This window comes from Anas platyrhynchos, chromosome 6 (genome assembly GCF_047663525.1).
Source record: "Anas platyrhynchos isolate ZD024472 breed Pekin duck chromosome 6, IASCAAS_PekinDuck_T2T, whole genome shotgun sequence".
NCBI classification, from domain to species: domain Eukaryota; kingdom Metazoa; phylum Chordata; class Aves; order Anseriformes; family Anatidae; genus Anas; species Anas platyrhynchos.
Genome location: NC_092592.1, coordinates 30,115,367 through 30,137,022, shown reverse-complemented (window position 1 = coordinate 30,137,022; position 21,656 = coordinate 30,115,367). Strand labels below are relative to the sequence as shown.

The 21,656-nt window shown below is 38.8% G+C and overlaps 1 protein-coding gene across 4 annotated transcripts in view; it reads left to right on the top strand.

Moving 5' to 3' along the window:
* SORCS1 (sortilin related VPS10 domain containing receptor 1) overlaps positions 1-21,656 on the top strand; it is a 287,180-nt gene that overhangs the window by 232,704 nt on the left and 32,820 nt on the right. For all 4 annotated transcript variants that reach the window (XM_027460308.3, XM_072039771.1, XM_072039770.1 and 1 more), the window contains exons 13-18: positions 555-646; positions 1,665-1,772; positions 2,789-2,906; positions 4,554-4,684; positions 12,819-12,932; positions 13,928-14,099. In XM_027460308.3, coding sequence (XP_027316109.3) covers positions 555-646; positions 1,665-1,772; positions 2,789-2,906; positions 4,554-4,684; positions 12,819-12,932; positions 13,928-14,099 — 735 coding nt within the window. The remainder of the gene's footprint in view (positions 1-554; positions 647-1,664; positions 1,773-2,788; positions 2,907-4,553; positions 4,685-12,818; positions 12,933-13,927; positions 14,100-21,656) is intronic.

Here is a 21,656-nt window from a genome sequence, read left to right as displayed (position 1 = left end):
ACACTGTTGCCTGTCAGTGTGTTTATCTTCAGAAAGGGAAATTCTATTCCCATTTTCTAGATGAAATATTATGTCATGGAGACCGAGTCACTTTCACAGACTCACAAGTGCTGCTACAAGAACTAGAGAGCAGATGTTTGCAGAAAGCAGAAACCAAAAAGACACAGAAAAATAAAATCTGTTTAAATATTTGATATTCCAGAAATCTAATTATTTTACAGTGTTTGACCAGCCATCATTTTAACCTCTACATCACTTGTGTGTGCTATGGCCAGATACATGCAGGCACATCAAGTTCTTCAAACAAAACTCTGTCATCAAATAGAGGAAAATTGTTGGTCCTTGCAGAAGTTCATGTTTCTAACTTTCTGCTAAGCAGAGGCATTTCTCTGGAACCTGAACAGACTTAAAAAGGAATTGTCGCCATACAGGCTGTGTTCCTCTACTCAGTAACTTCTGTAGCACATACCTATCCTCTGTCATAATCATACTTGAACTATGACATTTTCTTGTTACTAAGCAAAATAGATCTAAATATATGTTTATTTTTCCAGATCTTTGAGGAGGAGCACAGTGTTCTGTACCTGGATCAAGGTGGAGTACTGGTTGCCATAAAACACACATCTCTGCCTATCAGACATCTCTGGTAATGACTCTGGTTCTAAATTTGATAGTTTGATGCCCTTCCTTTTAGATGTGAAGAAGTAAGTAGTTAGGCTGCAGTCACTGTTTTTTTTTGTAGCTACAATCTAGAAAATACCATTTAAGAAAAGGGCAAATGAACTCAGATAAAACTAAATCTTGACAATTCCAGCTTGCCCAGTTTCATCTTGGCCAGATCTTAGATACTGTCAAGATAATTCCATGGCTTCCCTGATTTACTAAGCTTTGGCTTCTTGAATTTGGTTATTTATATAATATGCAGTTTGGATTATGACTTTTCCTCTTATTAAGTTGCCAAAGTACTCTTAATTTTTAAAAATTATTGATTAAATTGTCTTCTATATGTCAGGCAACAGTTATGAATGAGAATTTTGTTGAGTATCACCAGGGTTATGTAGCCAATAAGACAAGAATGTCTCTTCTAGTTAGCACCCTTAGTTTATATGGTAGATAGAATAGTTTTATGCTGTTTTGAATGTTTTACTGTCGTTATGGTAAGAGTTATATCTAAACACACAGACTCAAGACTGAAAAAGTGAGGAGTGGTTCCAAGCTTTCACTTAGATCCGCTGCAGGGAAGACTGCTAGTCAGATGAGACAAATCTCTCATGCTCTGGGAATCTAACCTCCTTAAAATGTCTTATGTTTTTGACCTAAAAATAAGGTGCTCAAAATTAGTAGTGTATTTAAAAAAATAAATAAAATAAAAATCTGAGTTGTAGGCTACATTGTACCCTTAAAGCACCAATCTCTAATATAGCTTTATAAGTTTCTGCCACTTAAGTATTGGCCTTGGCTTAGCAGTATAATGCCAGACAAGCTTGATCAATGCTATGATTTATGGTGCTCCCCCAAAAAGTAGTTATTTCAAGGACTAAAAATCCAGTATTCGAGAATAAAAGCTGCTTCCTAATTATCCATAGCATCCATAGTGGACTGGTGAGTCCCCTCAAGTAAAGTTGGTGAATAAAATAAGATACTAATTCTGCTTTCTCCACTAGGCTAAGTTTTGATGAAGGGAAATCTTGGAGCAAGTACAGTTTCACATCTCTCCCACTGTTTGTAGATGGAGTTTTAGGGGAACCTGGAGAGGAAACTCTCATCATGACGTAAGTGAGCTTGCCATCATACTAACGTTGATGCAAACTGTGCCATAATTATCTTATGAGGATCGATTATAACATAACACTCTTTTGGGCTGGTGACCAAACCAAGTGTTATCTGAAGCCAGGAGTATGCAGACTTCTGTTGCTGAATCATCAATGTCTATTTCTGATATGATTGAGGGAATGACAGTATGGTTCCTTGCAAGCTGTAAACACATTATCATTTAGCTTACAAGCATGAAACCCCACTACTCAAATTGAATGTGATTTAAAGCAGAGTTCTCTTGACAGATGAATATTTAAAAGAAAAATGGTGGACTATTTTTATAGCTGTGGTTTTGCTACTACTTTCTATTTTTTAACTGAGAAGCAGAAAAATGAAGACATTCTTTGTAAGAATGAATGATAAAATGTTGCCTGGAGGCTGACTCACAAAAAATTGTGATTAGTTTCAAAGTGGTATGCTGAGAACTGCATTGTGCATAAATCTGGATTCACCCTGCCTGAATTTGTGACCTTTTACCTGAGACCAAGTTTGGAAAAAGAGGAGAAAATTTATTTTTCTGTCTGTAAAAAGTGAACTGACCTGTAATAAACAAAATATTTGGCTTGGAAATTAACCTGAGTTAGCAGAAATTTATGAAGAATGGTACCTTAATGTACTGGTTTTAATTCTTGTTGAAATGATTCCCAAAGCTCATAATTAAAATATGAAAATCCTGCAGGTATGACTGTCTCCAGCCTATGTCAGGTCTCTTCTGTTTGATCAGTTTGGAGAAAGACAGAATTGGGAGGCTATTGATCCACAGAACAAAAGCTATGTGTAATCTAAGAGGTTTGTGGGTATTTTGGAGCATAAGTCTCACTTCCACAATGTCAGTCAAGTGAAAATCAGTAGGACTAGGACTTCCAAAGCAATTAATCTCTGCTGGAAATTTGTCAGTGACTGTACCTCTGTAACTACTAGACTCCATGTGGTGCTACCTTTTACTGTATGTACTTTCTGCTGTGTTCTGTAGAGTGTTTGGACATTTCAGCCACCGATCAGAGTGGCAGCTGGTGAAAATTGACTACAAGTCCATTTTTGATCGGAGGTGTGCAGAAGAGGACTACAGGCCTTGGCAGCTCCACAGCCAGGTAAGAAGCAAGAAGCCTGGGATTATACCTGAAGCTAAATGAACCTACAGCTAAAGATCATCATGATCCACTGTTTTTTTCCTGTTATGATTCTTATCCAGAGCTGAGGGATGCAGCAGCAGTAGAAGCACCGCTGCTAAAAGAGGCCCAGACTCCTTCCTTCTGAGAACTCCCATCCAATTTCTTCATCCTTACCTCCTTTCTCTCCTTGCATTCTCTGTCCTCATAGTCAGTATCTTAAGACCCTTCTAGTTCTCTCAAACTTGTTTCCCTACAATCCAGGCCTCTCACTCTCACGTCTTATTCACATGTTTTCATACTTGCTCCATCACTCTCAGCTGTTAGTTCTACTGTGAAAGCCAGACACTTTATTCCCCATTCTTTTGGGTCCCCCTGTGCCCTGTCCCTGGCATCCTGGATGCAGGGGCTGCATCACTCTTGGAAACATCTCTCAAGTAGCCAGCAAGCCAACGTGCTTTGCGCAGTGCCTGTGCCTGCCTTGGGGGCATCTTCTCAGCTCTGCTAAGTTTGACACAATGCCTGTCTTATATCAGATTAAAACAAAATATGGCCCAAATTCTGTGGTTATATAAACACCACAGGCTCCACTGAAGTCTAAAGTGATACATACATTTTTATATCATCAAAGGTTGTCTTTCTGTGCTGGGCAATAATTTAATAACGAATATGAAATGAAAGTAGCTTGACTCAGACTAGCTGCTCACACAAAGCACAATACCACACCAAAAATACCAGTTATGACTTAGATCTGCAGATGATGAAAATCGGTACAGCTTCCTTGAAATTCAAGAATCCACAGCATTTTACATGAGTTGCCATTCAAACCCTTCTCTTTTCATGGGCAAATCTAAACCATTAATATTTTCTTTAACTTACAGCACAAAAGGTAACAATTGAGACCCCACTGTCTTTTGTTCTTTACTTTCTTGTGCTCACATAAGCAAAAATGCCAAGGATTTTGCAGTATATCTTTGAGGATGTTGGCTTTGGAGTTTGCAGAACTATTTTTAGGAAGACGGCTGTAGACTTTTGCCTTTTGATTTGCTTTCCTTTGAGATTACAAGGCTGAGCCATGTTTCCTAGATAGAAATGTTTAACAGGGTGCTCAAGATAGTGAAAAGACAAGGAAGTGTTAACATCCAGTACACAACAAATCAAACCCTGAAAAACCTGAACTCAGAATCTAATCTATGGAAAGTATTTACATATACATGTATTACTAATTTCCACTGAACAAAATCATTGCCAAAGAGATTAGACCAAAGAAATAGACCTGCTCTATCTCAAAGAGCAGAGGGATCAGGCTGTGGTTTCAGTTGCTGTGAAACCTAATCTATAAATGAGAAATGGGCCTGAATCAAATACTTACTGGGTCTGGAACAAATTCAGAACTGAATCTGATACATAAATAAACCCAGATCATTTATTGGTGTGTATTGGAAAAGCTGCTTTAGTTTCAATTTAAGCTTCAGTAGCTTTAATTAGCTCCACTGTACTGACACGCTATTTGACTTCCCATCCTCTTCCCTTGAGTCACAGCCCCTATTATTGCACAGTCTTGAAAAATTGGGTGTTACAAACAGCCTGGTGGGTGTCAGAGAAAGATATTTTTGGTTTTGTTTCCAGGGAGAAGCTTGCATTATGGGAGCAAAGAGGATCTACAGGAAACGCAAGTCAGAGAAGAAATGCATGCAAGGAAAATATGCAGGGGCTATGACCTCAGAGCCATGTGTGTGCACAGAAGCAGACTTTGACTGGTGAGCAATGAGCACAAAAAAATGTGTGAGATTACCTAAAATGACATGCTTCCCACCCCACAAAAACAGAACTCACTAGAGAGTCTGTAGGATTGCAGGGAGCAGAAATTAAATGTGTAGGTGGCTAAGTAGATTCCTCCCTGATAGTGTAGGTATGTCAAAAGAAAGAAAGGGAAAGTAAGTATCTGTAATCCTTGTTAAAGCTCTCAGAAAACTAATGCTGAACAAGCCATTTTCCAGGTCTCATTTGAGCTTTTTGCAGTATTAAAGTAGAAGGTTCATTTAGTCTAACTTCAGCAATGTCCAGGAATTGCTGTGAAGGTAGTATATATGACGTAGTGTATAGTGTGTGTTAAGAAAATAAATTATTCATACATAAATACACACATCTGTATATACATGTAAAAATAAGTATATATAGTATACTAAGCAAGTGTTCAGCTTTTGGAAATCAAATATCTAGGGAATTACTCTGCTGTTTTTTATATCTGGACTATCACTTTTGATATCTTGACATTGCATTCATTAATTTGCTTAATCTCCTGAAGCCTTTTCTCCTCTCCTGTATTTTATGGGAAATAGTGTCCATTGCTGAGTTATTAATGGAGTGATGAAATGTCAGCTTCTGATTTCATTTCAAAATTCCTGCTGATTCACAGTAATTTGCACAAAACAGACAGGGAACCACCTTGTTGGAATCTCTCTATCACTGTTTTCTCTGAGTCTGAGACAGTCCTGAATATTAATAAAATTGATTTCATGATTTGCTTCTACAAAAGTTTGTTGCAAGGTACAGAACAAAAGTACTGTAGTAATACTTGCTAGGGGAAAACATGCTTGTATTTCTTTACATTCAGTTAGAGGAAACTTTCTGCAAAATGTCTGCTGAGCTGTGAAACAATGTCTCAGAGAAAACTTGGGGACATATGACAGACGTTCACATTTCACGTGGACCCACAAGACCCTTCAAATCTGATGGAATCAGCAGAATTAGGTGTCTTTGAAAGTCAGCTTGTTAAAAGTAGCTTGAGAAGAGTACCCTTAAAAGTACTGCAGGTTTCTGTGTCAAGCAAACTGATAAAAGGCCTTCCCTCACCTAGGAGGGTCTTTCTTCTCTTGATGGAACCACTTTTGTTTCAGGGCAGACTGTCATGTTCCCCTCCAATGCTCTCTGAGCTCTTGTTTTTCACGTAGTTCTCAGATCTGGATTTTTACTTTTTCCATTTCAGCTTCCTTCTCCACCGCCTCTGAGGAAAAATGAATAAAATATTTCCATAAACATCTAGTTCAGAAATATTTACCAGAAATAGTCATCTCTTATTTATCTACTTAAAACAGTCAGAAGCATAGTTTTACATAGATTTTCCAGAGAAAGGTGGAAAAGCCACTGGGAAGAGATGACAGAGGAGAAAAGAAATGACAAAAAAAAAACAAACAAACAAACAAACAAAAACAAACAAACAAAAAAAAAAACAAAAACAAAACAAAACAAAACAAACAAACAAAAACAAAAAAAAAAAAAAACAATTATTCTGGCTCATCTGAATTTGTCAGCCCAGCTTTACTGTGTTAACAAAAGGAAAGCTGCTGCTTCTGTGCCATAGCATTCTGTGCATGCCTTCTTAAACTCTGCACTAGGCTTCCCTTCTATAGCATCCTGCATAAGCTAGTCCAAAGAGCAATTTGGAGGAAAATTGGTGGATGAAGTCTCACTGAGAAAGGATGTCCTCTGTAGGGTTCTTCCTGCAAAAGGAAGAAGCACTTTCTTCATCCTCATTCATGACAATTCCATGGTGTTTTTGAATTATTTATTTGTCTTTGTTTTGTCTGTACAGGGCTTTGAATTAGAGAGGATTGAAGGAGACGTGTTTGTCAGGCAGGGAGAAGCCCCTTTGCTGGCTGTGCTTGTTTTTGCAATCTTGAAATAAACTAGGCAGATTTATTTATTTTTATTAATATTAATAGTTACAGGATCTGGACTTGTATACAGAATGCACAAGGACAACAGTCCCTGTCCCAATCAGTGTAGTTTGGACACTGAATTTGTACAGAGAAAATTTTATTATCTAAATTTGTCAGAGCATGGAGTTTAAAAAAATATATATATATATACCTGTGTGATCAGGTAATGTTAGAAAGGAAAGGAAAAAAAGAAAAGAAAAGAAAAGAAAAGAAAAGAAAAGAAAAGAAAAGAAAAGAAAAGAAAAGAAAAGAAAAGAAAAGAAAAGAAAAGAAAAGAAAAGAAAAGAAAAGAAAAGAAAAGGTGTTATTCCTGTTAATTCTGTGAGTGTTGTCTTATCATTTCAGGAAAAAAAAAAAAAAAGTCATAATGGACATAAAGATTTTCTAATTTTTTTTTTTTTCTCCTAGTAATGTCATAGTACTCAAAGTTCATTTCAACTCTGCATTCATCCCAGGGTAGTTCTTTCTCAGAGAAAAGGGCACATTGGTTTATTGTTTTACACAGCAGCAAAACTGAGTGACACTGGAAATGACTGTAGTTCCTCCAGCCTTGGAAACCTGAGCTCTTCTGACATTAGGCATCTCTTGTCATGGCCTAGGTCCAAAAGTAGCTGGGGCCAGAGCTGATCCGGCAGAGAGCTGGTGCTCAGTGCCTGGGCTGCAGCTGACAGCCAGAGGGCAATAGCGCTTCAGGAATAGGGGGCTGTGGGAACACACAGGAAAACCCTCCTCAAATCTGTCCTAGCAACGGCCTGGAAACGAGATTGTCCTTCTTCATTTAATTGATTTGAGTAAATGGATGACACCGTTACTTGTGTGTTATTAAAGCATTAATTTACCCGCTTTCCCTCCATTGTGTTCCTTCCTGCCGTCTGAATGTTATTACGGCAATATCTCTCCAGTAGAAATACTTCCCAGACACAGATGGAAAGCTTTAGTGGTACTCATCCTTTAGCTACCTGTCCCCCAGGTCCTTTAATAGAAACTTTGAGTTAAGTGTCGCTTTGTCAGCCCTCCCTTGGAACCCACTGCCATTAATACTGAGGGCTTCTCCTATCAGTATACCTATATCTTACACCTCCATGGGAAGTGCCAGTCTGTTCACGCCGGTGCTGGTGACTTCAAACAACCAAAGAGGGGCAAAGGAGCAACTGAGGATCAAGCATACTCATTTCACTGGTGATATCCACAAGGATCATGCAGGTGACAGTTCTGAAATGTACATACGTTTACATCCTAAAACGAACTAAATTTGCTTTATCATTCTGGTAGGCTTATTTAACTAATGAATAGTAATTTTGAGTTAACCCTTAGTTCATTTTGAATGGTTGTGGAAAATGCAGAGTCACTATGCAAAGTCTATGATGCATCTCTGCATCTTTAGGGGCCTAGATACCTTCCAGTCCTGGTTTTACTGGAAAGACTCTGGGGATCTCAGATTCTCTACTAACATAAACTGTTGCCGCCTGTTCTGAACTCTGTGATGCAGGTATAACCATATGTATTCCTGGGTCCGTCATTCAAGCTGTCACTGAATCCATTCTTCTCTGAGATAAATCCCAGCTCATATCCTGTACTACTGTGAAGCAGATACAACTCTCTTTAGCACAAATTTACATTTATACCATAGTTCATTATTAGACAATCATAGTAAGCTAATAAAATGCTGGTAAGACTTCACCAGAGCTGTGGCCACAGTTAATTATTTGTACAAGAGCTTATGGAATCTATAGAACAAAGGCAACTTTAATCCCAGGTACCTAGATTCTGCCCTATTTGAAATCTGAAAAGTTTGCAAAGCAGAAAGTACAAAACCACAAGTACCATTTTCAGTTTCTGGCATGTCTGACCTTAAGGTGAAACTGTTAATATTAAGCAAATCCTGTGCTTACGTGTTAAGTCATCTCCTGAGTCTCAGAAGGTATGAAAAGGCAATCACTTGTCTGACTTACCTGATTATGTCTATACCTTAAAAATGGTGGAATTTTAATATCACATTGATTTACAGTTCTTCCATGACAGTATGTTTGTCAGGTCTGTATTCAACCTAGTTCCTTAGGGGATTTCTTTTTCCTTTGATTGTTACTTGCGTTGATAATGATCTTAAATGCACTTTGAGCAGGGTTATAGAATTGACTGAGATTGAATGAGTATCTGTCTTTAATTACACAGAAGGATGTGTCATCCTACTTGACTAGGACAAATAGGATTCCAGTTTAAACTAGTAAAAGTGGCCAGTGTAAAAACATTGTAATCAAGAGCTAGGCAATAGGCTGCTTCATACTGATAAAACAAGCCATGCAGGTAAATGGCTCTGCTTTTATTTTGATAGGTACATTATCTGTTTCACCTGAATTCCTTTCAGGCAGGCAGAAAATATCATCAATATATGCAAATTCCAATTCCCAGGTACCTGGCAATGACTCGCCTAGCTGATTGCAGTCTAAAGCTGATGCCTTTCCTGTTTCCAGATTTTGCTATACTGGCTCGTGCTATGGCAATCCAATTGATGCTAATGCTTGTTGATTGCTACAAAGCCCGTTGTGCCAAATTGTAGGCAGCAATTTGTTGTCAGCATCAGTGTTCTGCATGCACCAGCCTGTAGCCAAGGAATTCATTAGATTCCAAGATTGCGGAGGTGAACGGGGGGCTGCTGCATCTGTAGAGAGATACGGAACAGCAATTCGTGTCATTTACTGGGATGATATTTCTGTAGGACTTTAATGAGCCAGACGATTTGCAAGCCTGAAAATGACACTGTGAAACTTCTGTGCTTAGAACTATTTCTGTTGTGGAAAATCCTATAATTTTATTCTCTTGACTTTGAGAAATATGATCCAAGTATAGTCAAACCTAGTTAACTCAAGCTTCCCTTGCCCAGATTTGTGGGTACTAACAGGAAGCAAAATTATAGCACGAGTATAGACAAGTGTGCAGTAAGAAATCACAGACTTGATACTCTGTATTAAATTGGACTATGGGCACTGATCCTCTCTGCAGCAGATTTTACTGTATTGTTTTGTTTTGTTTTCACCTAACTGATTGCAGAACATTGTGTTTGTACAATGTTACAGCTTTTTAATTAGACTGACACATGCTAACTTAGGAATATAGCACTGCAGTGTTGACAAATGAATTACAAAAATACAAGAGTCCCACTTGTATGTAAATATTTGTTTTCTCTAAGCAAATCAGAATGGTGTTATTCTTCATTATAAAGTGTTTCCACAGTCATAGTGCTTTTAATCCAACAAGGATGATTAGAGGAGCACATGGCAGTGGGAGAATAGGCTGGCTGATGCTTCCAAAGCAATTAAACAACATTCAATCACTAACATCTGAGTAAATAGATTCATGAAAATTCAATCACAAAAACTGAGGAAAAAAACATTTAGGTCATCTAGTTCATTGCTGTTTCCTAGAGCATGTTCTCAATTACTTGTAGCTATCCCAAGCAACACAGCTGCCAAAATGTTCTTTTGGAACAATTGTGCAGTCCAACGGGTGTTCAAGAGTGTTCCCGAGGGATGTGCTGCTTTAGTTTTCTTTTTGTTTAATGCCACCTTTTTAATTTCTCTGGTTTTAGATTACCTCAAAACATTTTTCTTTCTTGATTCAGAAGAAAAGGTTGCAGGCATGAATAAAAATCAGTGACAAAATTCCTCTCATTGTCCAGCTTTTGATAACAACCCAGAGATCTTAAAATTGTTTAAAAGCAACTCATTAATTTTATTTAAACCATCATGTTTTGGCCCAGCAAGAAAAGACATTTGGGAAAAGAAAAAAAAAAAAGTCTTCATAATTTTAAATATTTTTGTTCTTGTTAATATTATTCTACATGTATTATTGATCACACTGTCGATCAGCATTGGTTGCTCCCTGTTAGCAGCTGCTGAATCCAGTAGCCTGATAGAGGTGAGGTTGCTGCAACTTTTTTATATCCCCTGATCCAAGCAGTAACAAGGTTGAGCATTTGTTCCTGGTAGACACAAATGTACACACATTGCATATATACATGGCTGGACACACAGATTAACCCAAACAGAAAACACAGCACTTGTGCAAACACCAGTTGCCTCATCTTGTTCCCTCTCTAGGTGATCAAGATGAAATCTGATTTGTGGAAAGTATGTACATATGTAAATGTAGGTACAATATTGATCCCATCAGTACCTGGTCTTAGACACCCAGTTCTATCCAGCAGCTGTCCCTGGGATGCCCAGTCTCCCCAGTTGCTGATATCTGGATGTATGAGCCTCTGAGGCCTGGAGCCACACTCCAGTTGCTGGTGCTCCTGCCCACAGGCACAGACTGTGGATCTTTGCCAGGGGATGGCCCCTGGCCAGCTGACTTAAATTCAGACAGACACATGCAACAGGGCTCTTCACTAGCTGGTCCAGACCTACATGACTTTACATCAGTAGCCGGCCCCCAAACCAATGGTCAATTCACAGACCTGGTATCCAGCCCAGACTTGTGACCACAGCACATAGCTCCTAAGGTTTTCATCCTTCTCACTGTCCTGTCTGGCTTGATGCGCACCCAGGCACTGTGTAAACACTCCAGTGATTCCGGCTGCTGGCACCATACCATGGGCACATGGGCCCTGTGACCCATGGTCTAACTCCAGTTGCTGTTATTTAGACATGCACACTGAACAGAGAACCCCTGTCCTGGAAGAACTGTTAGAAATGGAATTTAATGAGAAGACAGGGAACAATGAAGTGAAAGTTAATAGCCAAAAAAAACACTATGTTTACACACAACCCATTCCTTTTCCATCCAATTTTGTACATTTTTGTACATTCCTCAAACCAACTTGATCCTTCCCTTTTCTTGCCTTTGATTCTTCCCCTTGGCATCTCATAATAAGTTTTGTGCAACCCCCAGATTCTCTTTTTTTGGCATGGCATAATGAGCTCCGTACCCCTGCGTGCAGTAACCCTGCTCAGTCTACAAAATAATCTGGGCAGAGCCTTCCCTGTTGATTATCTTGTAGGTATTACCCTGGAAATGGTTTGATGGTTCTCCTTTGAACAGCCCTTAGAGGAACCAGGACAGAGTCTTCACTGGCTCTATCCACATTATTGGTGTTCCTTATATACAAACATGAGCCTTTAGATCACATAATCTAATTTACCCTAATCCTCTTTTGTAAGACATCAGGCTACATGATACCAAAAAGATTAAAGATAACAAGAAAAAAAAAAAAAAAAGAAAGGAAGAAAGAGATCACTAAGATCACAGATAATGAGGCAATGTCACAACTGGAATATTGGAAAGGAGTCTGTGAACCTCTGGATAGCAGTTCTCAGAAATAATTATCCATTAACTTCTCAGTTATGTTTTATGGAGAAAGCTCAGTATAAGGAATAAGAATGATTTTCCACCCAAACAGAACAGAATACTGTTTAAAGAGTTTATTTCGTTTGTTTATTTGTTTCACAAATACAGAACTAAAAATGAACAATTTTTATAGTGTCTTTATTTGGAATCAAAAACAGTTGGAATTGTTTATTTTTAGTGGAACTGAAGCTAATTTATTCATAGCTAAACCCAACTTGCAACAAAAGATTCCAGTTTGACTCATTGTTTCTGACACATGGTTTTTGGTAGCATTTCCTCTTCCAAACCAAAATAGAAATGAAAATTGCAGCCATTACCAAATACTTCTGTTAATGCCTCCATTCATCTCTCTCAGAGCTGTAATTTTTCCTGTACAGCTAATGTGATATAGTTTTCAAATACAATGAATTGTTTAGCACTTCAGGTTTCTAAGATACAACTGAGACAGCAGTGATTGAATTTGGTGATCTCTGGCTTTTATTATATTTGGGTCTTGAGCTGAGCCTGAGAAATACTATTAGACTGTGGAGGGATACCAGATAAAGAAGTAGCTCATGAACTCCCTGAATAAAACAATGGTCTGTTTCTGCTTGTTTGTGCTCAGATGCATGCAAGGTAACAACTCCACCACCACCACCGAAAAAAAAAAAAAAAAAAAAGCTAAAGCGAGTGAAGAATTAGTTGTTATATCAGTAAAAAATCAGAAACACTAGGAAGAAACAGATTGACAAAAATCAAGACTTGAATCCATAGTAGTGAGCATGAACTAATACCTGTGTTTATTTTTTTTATTTTTTTAATGTGATTTTCCTTAATGTTAAAACAGTGATTATGGATATGAACGTCACAGCAATGGGCAGTGTTTACCAGCGTTTTGGTATAATCCATCTTCTTTGTCAAAAGACTGCAGTGTTGGACAGAGTTACCTCAACAGCACTGGGTAAGTGGCACAGCAGGTGTTTTTTTAGCTAGACTATCAATACAGATTTCAACCTGATAACAGCTACTGACAGTATTTTCTATAGGTGACTCAAAGCTGGGTGAAGCCCTGGGGACCTCTTTATTGAGTTTGTTAGGGTGCACATTCTGGCCCTCCAGATTGCCATCATGTATTGTCCAGACCTTTCTATGAAAAATGATGCCATAAAGAAACCTGAGTGGAAAATGTAAGGCAAAGGCCAGATCACTAAATCTCTGAAAAGTCTCCTGTTAAAATCATATGGGATCAGGTGAGGCAGAAAGGGTGGAAAAGGATTTAGAGGAAAGGGATGAAACTGATGTATAAGTGAAAAGAAACAATAGATGGTCAGCTACTCCAAATGCTGATTGTTCTTTGGCTTTCCTGGAAGTCAATATAGATATATTATATATTAAAAGACTGACCTTAAGCTGCATTTCCCATGCAAGTGATAAAAACAAAGGAATCCAAGCTGCTTTGACATTTTGTACACTCAAAGATAGATATAATTTGCTTTTTTTTCTTCAACTTTGTAATTTCTGTTGCTCTGGAGAGTTACATCTTGAGTGAGAGGTGTCTCACAGTTGATGAGAAGTGAATACTTTTATGATGTGAGAAAATCTTCTTAACTACACCTAAAAATATAATAACAGAATACAATTCCATGCTGTATGTGCATATTACTTATTTATAACTTTATAGTTATTTAATTTATAACCTAGATCATCATATAAATCTACATTTTATGCAATCTATGTGGTATATAGATGTGCTACATATCATATGCCATTAACAACATAATTATTTACTTGTACGTTAGATACACAGGGATTGCTTAGCTGAGAGGCAACAATAAAAAGTTGTCTTCCAATCTCCCTAGTCCAAAGAAACCTTGAAAATAGCTCCCTGTTTCCAGTTAACCCTGTTAACCCCTACCTTCTTGCATCTTGCAGAGATTTCTCTCTTTACCTTTGCAGGTACCGGAAAGTTGTTTCTAATAACTGCACGGATGGTGTGAGAGAACAGTACACAGCAAAACCACAGCAATGTCCTGGAAAAGCCCCTCATGGACTTCGCATAATCACCACTGATGGCAAATTGACAGCTGAGCAAGGACACAATGTCACTTTCTTGGTGCAGCTGGAAGAGGTAGGCTCTATTTTTGTTACATCCCAAACCTCATGGCTGTATTTCAGTCTGATTCATGCCAGGCAAAGTTTGTAAAGTGGTGAAGAGGTGAACCAAGAGGGTGAGGGATGAAGTCAGCTCCATGCTGTAGCTGTGGCAAAGTATACTCTAAAAGGTAATGGATGACGTATGAATACAGTGAGACTGAAAGTCTATCCTGTGCAAAGGGTAGTTGGGAGAAGTTGATAAAAACTGGGAACTGGCCTTGCTTGGGAATTTCACAGTAGGACTGGAGAGCAGGCCAGTTATATGCTATAATATAAAGGAGAATAAACTATGGTTCTAGGAGCATAATTGTTTATACACTAAATTATTTACCGAATTAGCTATTTCAGTGACAAAAATCACAGCACTTACCAGAAAAGTTAAACAACCCAGCAAACGAGAAACTGTCCTGACATAAAACAGTATCAAATTTATAGAATCATAAAATAGCTGAGGTTGGAAAGGATCTCTGGAGTTTGTATAGTCCAGCCCTGTTTCTCAAAGGGAAATTTCTGTCCCTTGCAAACAAGGCAGAGGTATCACAAAACAAGAATGTTTTCTGTTTAGTTCTGCCTTGCACTGGTATGAAACATAATATAATCTAGGATGTTTAACATTCACCCAATCTGTCCCACCTGTTATTGCTGAAGAGAAGGTGTCAGGCATGTTACAAAAGGCTGGATATGTGTGTATGCATGTGTCATTTTGCCCAAGGACACATGAGGAAAATGTGTCCTAATCAACTCTTTCCCCCTGAAGTAGTGGCCAATATTTTTAAGTGCTTGACTGTGGTGAGGAGTCTTCCTTTAGCTTTTGTCGGACTCAGCAAAAAAAACAAGCAAACAAAGAAAACCAACAACTGGTCTTTGCTTATGTTTGTAGTCCCTTCTCATCTTTGTATCTCATGTATTCATGCATCCCTCTGAGAGTTTGTTTGAAGCCTTCAGATCTGCAGAGCTGTTCCATGCACCACAGCCTCTCAGCTCTATTTGTTCATGCCTGTGTTCCACTTGACCCACAGGACAAGGGATAGGGGGTTTAAACCAAAAAAGTGTAGATTTAGATTAGCAGATACAAATCATGGCAGTAAAAAATGATTACACTCACCTGTGGGAGTCAGACAGGAACCACAGCACAGGGGGGTTTCTTAGAGAATCTCCTTATGTCTGCAGTGATGCTCAAGGTTGGGACTGTGGACTCTGTCATTCTGATGATGATACTATGTTAGATTGGAAAGGTTTCTCCAGGTTAGTTCTTGTATTAGTCTGGGTATAATCATCATGATAATCTTACTGAATGACAGCAGCCAGAAAGTATTAACACTTCCTTCTGTAGTTAGCAGGTGTCCCATTGCATGAAGCGTTGCTGAAGTGTTTAATAAATGGAGCACTGTACTTACACTGGTAATTTTGCTCTTAAATTTCTATTGAGATAGGCAGAATAGCAACAGAATCTCTGTCACTAAATGGCAGCACAAGAGAAATCCAGGTGTTCTTTAAAGTACATTTTTCCATTGCCTCAGAATAGTGCTGGTTTATAGGTTAATTCTTTGTCCTGGCCTGGACTCTATGCACAGACCAAGGGCTGGTACCTCTCACCTGTGCCACTCAACAATAGTTTTTCCTCAACATAAACGACTTGAATCCTTGCTTTATTTTTGCACAGCAATAAAAATTGAACCCAAAACAAAATGAAAACTGCAAAGACATTTTTCCTGCTCAAGTTCTTAAACCCAACATCCCTGGCATATTTTCCTGCTCCGTTGTAGAAAATAAATAGAGGAGTTTTATTAAGTGGGTGTTGTTTCTGCATGCTTTCCCCATCACATGGTCATGAAGGTCTCCTGCCTGTCACAAACCCAACTGTTATTTGTGTATTTGAGTTATTGGTAGGAACATCAGACATTTGCTGTACTGCTTCAGCAGAGACACTAAAAGCAGCCGCACAACACTTTTCAGCACAATGGCTTTCAAACTTGTTTTGTCTGATTGCTCATACATCTTTGCTGAGGAAATGGATGGTAAAGACATTCAGGGCAGAATGGTTCAGGGCTTTAGCTGTTTCATTACAAATAATTCACAGAGAAACTGCCTACTCTAATTTATTTTTTATCTTGATAAAATGACAGCCAAAAGTCTTTGACATTCCAGGTCTGCTTCAGTTCTCACTTGCCAAAGTCACTCTACTGGGAGTAGATTTTGGCTTGCTTTTGCCTACTTTCTTTTGCTGTTTGATGTTTGCATTAGGTTAATATGTGAGAAAACTCATTTGTTCTAACAGTTCAAGCCATGGGCTAGAATTCAGGCCACCTGATCTCATTCCTGAACTGCACTCTGAGCTCTTTCTGTGTCACCTTGAGTAAGAAACTTAACATTTTACTTATTTGTTCCCTCATTTGAAAATAGAGCTTTCTCCTTCATGCACTCCATGCCTTTCATTTTTATGCTGAATGCTTATAAGGCCAGAGAATTACCAGGTGAATATACAAGTACAGCCCTGGATTTCATGTAGATTGCAATGGGTTTCTGTAGTGACAGTGTTAAAAAATGGTTACCCAAGGTACGTTGTGTCTCGGGTACATTCAATGAGCAAGGGGGACCCTGCTGGCAGGGGGACAGTACTATTAGCATTCCCCACCGCCGCACTGTGGTTTGGTGTGATTCATAATTCAATTCAGCTAAAGTCTCTGGAGATGAGCTTAAAATTAGGATTGTTTTGCTTGTTTGTGTGCCCAAATTTAAGATGCAAAACCAGGAGTACTTGAAAGCATAGGTTGTAGTTTTTCACAATATCCCAGCGTGTTCCCCCTTTTGATATCACAAGTTAGTTAGCAATGAATATGAAAATCTGAAACCTTCATCCTAACTTTAAACACACATGCTGAATCATGGCTGTTTATCTCACTAATACTACCATGTTCCTGTTAGTAGCACACAGCCAAGGATCAGTACACCCTCTCCCCCATGCCACTGTCATCTGAATTATAATTGCATTTTCTGTATTACTGATAATGACAAGCTTGTTAGGAGAAATCATAGTCTTTCATGCATTTTTAAATTAACTGCTGAAATTCCATGAAAATATACAAAATTTGACCTCTCCTTCATAATGACACAAAACACCACAGTCTTCAAAAGCATCTTCAGTCATACAAGTTGAATTATTTGGCATAGTCCTGAGAGGCCGTACTTGTTTGTTCCTGTGAAGCACAAAAGATCTAGTCCTCTAGAAAAGGCTCATAGATGAGTTGTGGTGGCAGAACTGACAGTCAGGATGAGAGATTTGATTAGTACAATTAACTGTTTTGGTGTAGAAAAAGAAGTGCATGTGGAAAGCGTCAGGCTATTTGTCCTCATAAAAAAGTGAATTCTATTCAATTTTGGCTTTTTTTTTTTAAGTTAAGAGCATCTCTGTAAGCAGGAATTTACAGATGAAAACATGATTTTCTGTATTTGATCAAGTTGAACATAAATATATTTTAAAATTAGTCATATGCTTACACGGATATAGACCAAAGGTATCCCATGCACAGATGCTCAGTTGCAATGGAAATGTTTGATGGATGTTTTATGATGGTGACAGGAAAATGCCACAGTGGGAAAAAAGTTTGACCTAAAGAAAACACAAAACAGACTTTGAAAACATTAATTCATGAAGACAATCCAACAACAGTGGTGTCTTGCCTCTTGCAGAAGATAATTAAATCCATTTTCAACATCTGTAAGGAAGAGGTACAAGTTGATGCATAATTAAAGACTTAAAAATTAAATCTGAAACATGGGTACCGAAATTAGAAACCTTGAACTGTGTTTCATAGTTTTAATACTTCAATTTATATACAAAGACTGGAATTTAATAAGGAAGATTCATGATTACAACCTTCTGGGCAAGATTCAGACAGTGTTTGAGAGAGAATTCTGATAGATGGGTTGGAATGAGCCCTAACCTCAGATACACCAAAATACCCAGGGCTGCATAAAAGCAATCAAAATGTAACAATATTGTTGTGAACTAGATAGGCTGTTTCTTGGCATACCTTGAGGCAGAAAGCTTCACAGAGTTTGTTGGAAGCATATAGGTCTTGTGTATGCTTTATTGTTTTGGCAAGATACAGGGAAAGTGTGCATTTGGCTTTGGGGGAGGGTGAGGGTTGCGTTTATGATTAGAAATGCCCTAGTTGTTTAATGAGAAAATCCCTTAGAAAATAGTAAATTTCCAATTTATATTTTACTATCAAATGTTCTGTAGGTAAAAGGCATAAGATGGGGTCTTGGGAAAATTGTTTTTAATTCTCAGGGCTTTTTCACAGGTCACAAGAAGCACTCGTGCTTGAAGTTCAGCATATGCGTATGTCTTTGGCTGGACTAAAGTCTTTATCAAGATTGCAGTGTAGTTCTTCAGGTATATCCAACATTGTTCATACTGCAACATATTATAAATGAAATACTGTATATTTTACCTAATACAAAGTAAAATGAAATCCACTAAAATTACTTTCATTTTTCTAGCTATTGTAATTGGTTGCTGCCTAGCTTAGTGTGATTAAAGCACAGGAGCTGAATGCAGAGATACCATCCCAAGCAGCCAACTTGGAAAATTTTTCCCTTGATGCCTAAGAGCCCTGGCATTAAAGCCCTCTTACAGCACAGGCCAGAGAGGCAGACCAAAGATAACTCAGTGCTGATTGCATCCAAGTGCTTTGCTGTGGCTGCAGAAATAATGCGGTGAGTTTTATGTCCACCTTAATCAGGCTAAAAGCTTTAGGAAACCCTATCACAGAGCACTGGGTTTGTCAAAATGATGAGAAGTCAGAAAAAACAACAGGAGAGATTTTAGTAAGAGATATGTATATGCATCAATCTTTTGCAAAACAAAACCTCTCTCGGTAAGATAGCCACTTGCAAATGGCTCTCTAGAGCTGCCTGAGACACAGACAGCTGGGGTTGATGTAGATCAGGTGTAGGATGTACAGAAATGTTTTGATTTGGGCTTACCTTCTTTATCCTCTGTCTTGTGCCCATGCTCTCTCCTGGCACAGATAAAACATTATTAAAAAATCAAAACCACAGTCTCTTTGTTTTCCTGACTTTTTTCTTCCCCTTTCTAAGCTAGAATTTTAAATGTCAGCCTTTCAAAATGTGGCATTTTCAGAGAAGTGTTATAGCCTGGATCTTACTGAATGGAAAATGTTTTTTTCCAGTTCAAAGAGTTTTAAAACAAAACAGGAAAGGCCAAGACAAATGAAAAAGACTGGGGGAACAGCAGCTGAAGTTCTTCTTCAATTAGTTTTTCAGATGTCCCTGTCAGCATCTTTTCTCCCTAGGGAATTAGGAAGAAAATTTGAAATCTAAATCCTCCATGTGTTGGAAATGGCTCCCTTCTGTGGCAGCACCTGTAGACACTATGGCTTTTATGGCAATAGAGAAAATGAAGATGAGATAAAACACTCTTTGAGGCATGAATTTTGACACTTGCAGAAACAGGGCTGTTCTAACATTGAATCACCCTGTTCATGTTCCTCTGCTACCTCAAACATTCAGGGGAATGTACATTGTCCTGAAATACACCTCAGCTGCATGAACTCAAATATACTCAGGGATGATAAAGCCAACAGGGTCACTACAGTGGTGTGGTTTTAACCATGCAGACTGTTTTGTCCCAGCAGTATGACTTTACTGAATAATTGTTTTACTTGAAGATATCATCTCTTTTTAGTAGAACAAACAACAAGAAAGAGTAAAGCCCTAGCGATGGGATTAACAGAAATGGAAGAGGGTATTTAGAGAACTCTGTCTTTGGTCTCAGTGCAGCACCATGCTTGAGAGAATATATTTCCCCTTTGACCAGGGGTTCAGAGCAGAGGAACTCATGTATGCTCACCTTTCTTTGTGGACGCATATCCCATCTGATACCTATTGTTGGCTCAGTTGAACAGGGCATCAAGTCAAGATACCCCAGAACACTGCATCTTACTTGAAACTTTGCAGAGACTCTTTCAAATAACTCACCTCACCAAGGGGCTTAACTTCAGAAACTTATTTAAGATCAACCCAGGGGCAACCTGGATCTGGCTTAACACATGAGGTCCCCATGTTCTTTTTTGTTTGATTGCTTGTTTTTCTGCCAGCATATTCAATTTGGCCTTCTCCCTAGTGACTCAGCATCTCAGGGTTCTTTTGCCCTTACTGGTGCTCTCAGAAGGAGGACAGGGAGCTGCTGTCTTTACCTTCAAGACTGTACAGAAACAGCATAACATATCTGTAGGAAGCCCCCCAGGCATGTAACTCTGTCATGGGATGCCTTTCCCTCCACACATTCAGCCTGGGATCCTCCAAAGCAGAGCAATACTTTTATTTCTGTCTCATCATTTTGGAAGCAACTGAGCTTCCAGCAGGGTGCCAGGGTAGTGTAATGACTGCCGCTTTAACCTCTACAGAGCATCTGGGACAATTTATCTCTCTTGTTATCCCCAGGTATAGCTCTTCTCCCCCTACCTTCCAATCAGCCAGGCCTCCACCATTTCTGACTTCACAACAAGTGATAAAAAGACCGAGGAAACATGCTGAATGGAAGCAGTTCTGTCACAGTTCCCTCACACACACACACACACATTTCCTTTTCCAATGTGGAAACCTGCCTGATGCCAACCATTTACACAGGTACCTTTCATTCCAGCTGGGCATCCAGAGGACTGTCTTGGTGGAGTTGAGGGGGGGAAGGAAACCAAACCAAAGTAAATTAAATATCCTTTCAGCCAGTTTTATGAACTGCCCTCAGCTATTAATTTAGCAGAGTTCTTCCAGACAGTGGCAGCTGCTCCAGCACCGGCCTGTGGAGGAAGCTGCTCCATGGCAACAGGCAGCAAGCATGAGCTTACCCGCGTGAGCATCATGCAGAGCCACTGAGGGGCACTTTCAAAAGGAGCAGGAATGCTTAAAATTGTGACAAGATACCGCATCTCACCTGAAAGGGAGAAGATCCGTAGCAGCCACGGTTGCTATACAGGTCAGTGTAGGCTGTGCAGCGATTTTGCTGTCAGAAGCTGCCCTTACCATGGGCATATCTCTGCCTTGTGATATAGGAAAGGCTTGCAAGTGTTTGTAGTGTGTGACATATGGATTATCTGGAATTATTATTATTATATTTTTTTTTAAACTGGTGTGACTTCTCAGTGTTTGTGTGTTAAACTGGCTTGCAAACAAAAAGTCAAAAATTTGCTTTTTGCCTGTAAAACAGAATAATGAAATGCAACCTCCTTTGGGCTTAAAATACTTTTTAGGGCTGGATGACTTCGATGTTGAGTTTGATGGAGCTGCATGGACCAGGCTGAAATTCAGTTTCAAGAACAGAAGATTAAAACCAGTTCTAGGATTGCTTCACATTAAAGTGTCTGGCATGAGCAATACAAATCCCTGATATCCTTGGCTTTTGTTTCAGCATTTGTTCCCCCCAGCTGTGAATTTTATTTGTTATTTGTTGTGATTTATTGCAACAATTCTGATGCCTGCTAGACTGGCAGTCCAGGACACTGAT